Source organism: Sinocyclocheilus anshuiensis, unplaced genomic scaffold (genome assembly GCF_001515605.1).
Source record: "Sinocyclocheilus anshuiensis isolate Anshui unplaced genomic scaffold, SAMN03320099.WGS_v1.1 scaffold2585, whole genome shotgun sequence".
NCBI classification, from domain to species: domain Eukaryota; kingdom Metazoa; phylum Chordata; class Actinopteri; order Cypriniformes; family Cyprinidae; genus Sinocyclocheilus; species Sinocyclocheilus anshuiensis.
Genome location: NW_015542593.1, coordinates 61,769 through 67,425, shown reverse-complemented (window position 1 = coordinate 67,425; position 5,657 = coordinate 61,769). Strand labels below are relative to the sequence as shown.

General features: G+C 42.0%; 1 protein-coding gene across 1 annotated transcript in view; it reads right to left on the bottom strand.

The window, feature by feature from the left end:
- LOC107694471 (lysosome-associated membrane glycoprotein 1-like) overlaps positions 1 to 5,657 on the bottom strand; it is a 14,013-nt gene that overhangs the window by 5,697 nt on the left and 2,659 nt on the right. Inside the window, exons 3-7 of the mRNA XM_016494168.1 lie at positions 3,689 to 3,804; positions 2,381 to 2,597; positions 2,140 to 2,304; positions 596 to 798; positions 398 to 520 (exon numbers count right to left, since the gene is read on the bottom strand). Of these exons, the coding sequence (XP_016349654.1) occupies positions 398 to 520; positions 596 to 798; positions 2,140 to 2,304; positions 2,381 to 2,597; positions 3,689 to 3,804 (824 nt within the window). The remainder of the gene's footprint in view (positions 1 to 397; positions 521 to 595; positions 799 to 2,139; positions 2,305 to 2,380; positions 2,598 to 3,688; positions 3,805 to 5,657) is intronic.

Below are 5,657 nucleotides of genomic sequence, written 5' to 3'. Positions count from 1 at the left end.
GCACTCACACACTCTCGCGCACTCTCTCAACACACTCACTCTCTCGTGCACTCTCACACACACTTTCACGCACTCTCTCGTGCACTCTTGCGCACTTTCACGCACTCTCACACACACTCTCGCGCACTCTCTCAACACACTCACTCTCTCGTGCACTCTCACACACACTTTCACGCACTCTCTCGTGCACTCTTGCGCACTTTCACGCACTCTCACACACACTCTCGCGCACTCTCTCAACACACTCACACTCTCTCACACACACTCTTGCACACGCTCACACACTCACACTCTCTCGCGCACTCTCACACATACTCTCGTGCACACTCGCATTCTCTCACACACTCTCTTGCGCACACTCTCTCCCACACTCTCTCACGCACACACACACACTCACCAGTGTGAAGGTGAAGGTGAGGTTGGTGAGATCCTCCGTCAGCACCAGTGTGGCGACCGTGAACCCACACGACCCCGAGGCTGTAGTTCTGTTGGGCTGCAGGTTCACGACCTCGCTGACCATCTGCGGAGGGTCAGATCAAAGGTCAGCAGCGGTCAAACACGTGGCAGCAGCAGGAAGTGTGTGTGCGTGCATCACCTGGTTCAGGGATTTGGAGCGGTGCGTGATGTTGAGCTGCAGCCCCATGAGTGCCAGCAGACAGGCAGTGCCGTTGCGGTTGGTGAGGGTGTAGTTTCCTCGCTCCGGAGCGGGCGGCGGGACTGGAGACGGGGCGGTGGTGGTTCTGGGCGACTGAGTCGGGGCAGCGGTTGTAACCGTCTGATCAGCACTGCAAACGCTCTCTACACACACGAGACACGCCACATATTCACCCAGATTCTACGCAGATTCAGTCATAAACAGGAAAATAACTGTTCATGTTGCAAAATTCATCAAAACTAATTCAATATCAGCTGTAAAGCAGAAGACAATATAATTCAGTCATTATTCAGATTAGGCCTGCACAATTAATTGAATTTCTAATCGCGATTACAATTACGGATGCCACAATTACATAATCGTTCAAAGCGGCAATTAATCGTTCAAAGTCCACTTATGTTATTCTGAGTGCTTAAGATGAGTTTGTTTCTTTCTACAGGTCATCTTAAAGGTTTTTCCATTGTTTTAGTTTTAGTATAACATTATAATACCATGCATATTTTTACTTTTTTATTATTATTTAAAGAAGAAACCAATCCAATGTACAGTTGACATTTGAGCCTTAATGCTATAGAAAAGCAATAGAAGTTTTTCAGTTAGAGTGTTTTCAGCTTATTTATTTTCATATAAAAATATGGCATGCAGTTGCTTCAAACAATGGTATAAACATCATTCAACGTAAATTGCGATAATCGTAATTAATAATCGCAATTACAATTTCAAGGGAATAATCGACAATTATGATCTTTGTCATAATCGTGTAGCCCTAATTCAGATCAATGTTGATTCAATTCAGTGTCACAAACATAACTAACTAAACACTAACAGGACATTTACAATAAGAGACACCCATGACATTTAATCAATTTTATTTTTATTTGACACGTACAACTTGTCCTTACAGTATTTTAAAAAATGACAGATTGAGAACCATTTCTGATATTTATTATTATAGACATATTGTCATCAACAGTGTCATGTTATGAAAAACAAAATAAAGATATTGAATTAGCTTTGAATTATTTCAATTTTCATTTTTAGTTTTTTCACTATGTGCTTTTATCATTGTTTTTTTGTTTTTTCTATGTAGTTTTAATTCAATTTTATGCCAGTTAAATTTTATGTCCTTTTATCGTTTTTATTACTTTTTGTTCTGTATTTATTGTTATTTCACTAGTTTAATTTGAATTATTATATTTCAGTTACCTGACAAGGCAACATTTCTCATTTTTTTATCTCCAAGTTTTTCTTTTATTATTATGTTAGCTGTATATTTGAATTAAAAAATATATATTTTTAATAGTTTTCGTTAACAACACTGCTCTGTTTTTTTTTGTTTTTTTTTGATGATGACCACTTTCCAGAAAAGAAACCAAGGGATGATTCATTCACATCCAGCCACTGTGCATGCTGGGAAACCAACATATGATGTGGGATCAACAAGAACGTGTAAAACGGCACTTAATTCAATGTCAAGAACGTACCGTCTGTGCTGAGGTTTGCTCCGCTCATGTAAGCCTCCATGCGCACATCAGAGAAGGTGAGGTTGACCTCGGCGCTCAGACTGACAGTGCTGGAGCTCACACACCTGTAGGTGCTGTTTAACCTCGCCGAGATCTCCGTCGCGTTCGTCATCACCGTCATGAGCACTGCGAGAGAAACGCACGTGAGCGGACGCTGGTCCATCCGTAATGACCTGTGTGTGTGTGTGTGAGTGAGTCTCACCTGTGCTGGAGGACTGTGGGAAGGTGCTGGTGTCGCTGAGGTTGTACTGCAGGCTGATGTTGGCCACACGGTAGAGCCGTCTGTCGCGGGAGAACAGGAGAGTCAGAGCGTGACCCGCGCCGAACGACACCAGCAGCTCTGGAGGAACGCCAGCACCGCCGCAGGAACTGCCATTGCCCTCTGCTGCGGCGGACGGCAGCGCAAACCTCGCCGCGCTCTAACACAGCAAACAAAAACTATGGTGAAAAATGCTACTATATCAACTTTGTTGACAAAAAACTTCACCAAAATACCTTCACGGTTTCTTTAACAAAAAGGGAAAAGAGGGGAAAAATATTATAGGTTGTTTTTAATCAAGCCTCTATTTTCATGCTTGAGGTTGCCGGTTTAAATCCCCCAATAAGAGCTTTTCTTTTAGTAGGACACGGTGTTTTACTTAATCTGCCCAACCTGGCAACCATGGAACTGTTGGAATCAATATCAGGAATTTCACTGTTGTAGCTTTTGAGGTTTACCTTTCTTTTCTTTTCTTTTTTTTAAAGTAGAGAGTCTGTTAATGTACAAGATCATTTGTGACCCCGGATTGTTTTGAAATTTTTTGAAATTGAGATTTATACATCAAATATAGATAAGTATTTAATATAATATTTCCATTGATGTATGGTTTGTTAGGATAGGACAATATTTGGCTGAGATACAACTATTTGAAAATCTGGAATCTGAGGGAGCAAAAAAATCTAAATATTGAGAAAACCATCTTTAAAGTTGTCCAAATTAAGTTCTTAGCAATGCATATTACTAATCAAAAATTAAGTTTTGATATATTTATGGTAGGACATTTACAAAATATCACATTTACGTGTGTGTATATGAGTGTGTGTGTATGAGTGTGTGTGTGCGTTTGTGTATATATGAGTGTGTGTGTGTGTGCGTGTGTGTATATGAGTGTGTGTGTATGAGTGTGTGTGTGCGTTTGTGTATATATGAGTGTGTGTGTGTGTGCGTGTGTGTATATGAGTGTGTGTGTATGAGTGTGTGTGTGCGTTTGTGTATATATGAGTGTGTGTGTGTGTGCGTGTGTGTATATGAGTGTGTGAGTGTGTGTGTGTGTATGTGTATATGAGTGTGTGTGTGTGTGTATATGAGTGTGTGTGTATTTGAGTGTGTGTGTGTGTGTGTGTGTGTATATGAGTGTGTGTGTGTATTTGAGTGTGTGTGTGTGTATATGTGAGTGTGTGTGTGTGTGAGTGAGTGTGTGTGTGTGTGTGTGAGAGAGAGAGTGTGTGTATATGAGTGTGTGTATTGTACCGTTCCATTGGTGGTGTTGTAGGTGATGCTGAAGCTGGCATTGAGATCTGCTTTAATGCAGGTGGAGTTTCCATCCGTCACCTCAAACGTCACAGCGTGAGCTGCAAACACACACCCTGAAACACAACCATCATCATCATCATCATCATCATCATCATCATCGTCAGTGGATGTGAATGCGTCGTGAGCCTCAGCAGAGAGCGCCGTCACACTGATGCTGGAGCACTGACCTCTGAACCCATCCCACATTAAACACACATTCACATCAGTGCCATTCTCACGCCATCTCATTTACAACAAATAATATTGAGCTGCAATTCACAAACCTATTAGCACATGATTTCACGCTTTAAAAATTAAATTGTGACACTGGAAGTGACTTAGACTTGATTTAAAGGAGATCCTGGGAGAGTAGACTACAATGCCGGCTGTTCTGACTCACGTAAGTACGTTTTTTTATATTTAAAGAATTTGCCACTCGCTTTTCAGTCCGATGAGCTTTGTAAAAATTGCCGCGTTTCAGAAAGGCGGGGCATAGAGGAGAAACAATAATGTACAGTATGTGGAAAATAATGTGTTTTTTTTACCTTAAACCGCATAAACACATTTCATTACACCAAATACACAACATAATGTTCTTTTTAGCAGCACCATATGACCCCTTTAAGTTTATTGCCACATCAGCTTCACAGGCTATTTCATGGCAAACACAGATTATACATTAGAAAAACAATACAGTAGTACACAAAACAAAACACAAAAATGAAATAAAGCAATTATAAAACAAAGTTTTGTACATAAAATTCTATAAACAATTCTTTAGATTTACTTCTGAAAGAAATTGAAAAAGTTTTTCTGGGTCCATCTTATAAAACAAGTCCTTCAGAGTTTCATCATTTTAACATGATGAGAAAAACATGTCATCATCTCACAATAATCTCATTTTTCTTTAAATTTAAAAACAACATTAATACCCAAACTAACAGAGACAGCTTCATTTAGGTTTAATCTGTAACCCAGTTAGCCATTCTGGAGCATGTTTACATAATTATACTTTGATCTTTATTTTGTGCTCCCGTGTGCCTTATAACATGGCTGTAGTGTTACACTCAATGATTATTACTATAGGATTAATAGAAAACTGCAGGGAATCTGACCCTGTTCAGAGGTCATGAGGGTCAAACAAAACTTTTAAGAACACTGATGTAGAGTTCATCACTAGGAAACCTTCACACACTCACACACGCGCTCGCGCACTCGCACTCACACGCACACGCACTCGCACTCGCACACACTCGCACACACTCGCACTCTCACACACTCACTCTCACTCACACACTCTCACACTCACTCGCACTCTCACTCACACTCGCACACTCACACTCGCACTCGCACTCACACACTCACTCTCACTCACACACTCTCACACTCACTCTCACTCGCACTCGCACACGCACACGCACTCGCACACGCACACACTCACACTCGCACTCGCACTCACACACTCACTCTCACTCACACACTCTCACACTCACTCTCACACTCACTCTCACTCTCACTCACACACTCTCACACTCACTCTCACACTCACTCTCACTCTCACTCACACACTCTCACACTCACTCTCACACTCACTCTCACTCTCACTCACACACTCTCACACTCACTCTCACACTCACTCTCACTCTCACTCACACACTCTCACACTCACTCGCACTCTCACTCACGCTCTCACACCACGCACTCGCGCTCTCACACACTCACACTCACACTCTCACACACTCACTCACACGCACTCTCACTCACACACTCGCACTCTCACTCTCACTCACACTCTCACACACACACACTCTCACACACACACTCGCACACGCACTCGCGCTCTCACACACTCACACTCACACGCACACGCACTCACACTCTCGCACTCGCACTCTCACACACACACACTCTCACACACACTCTCACA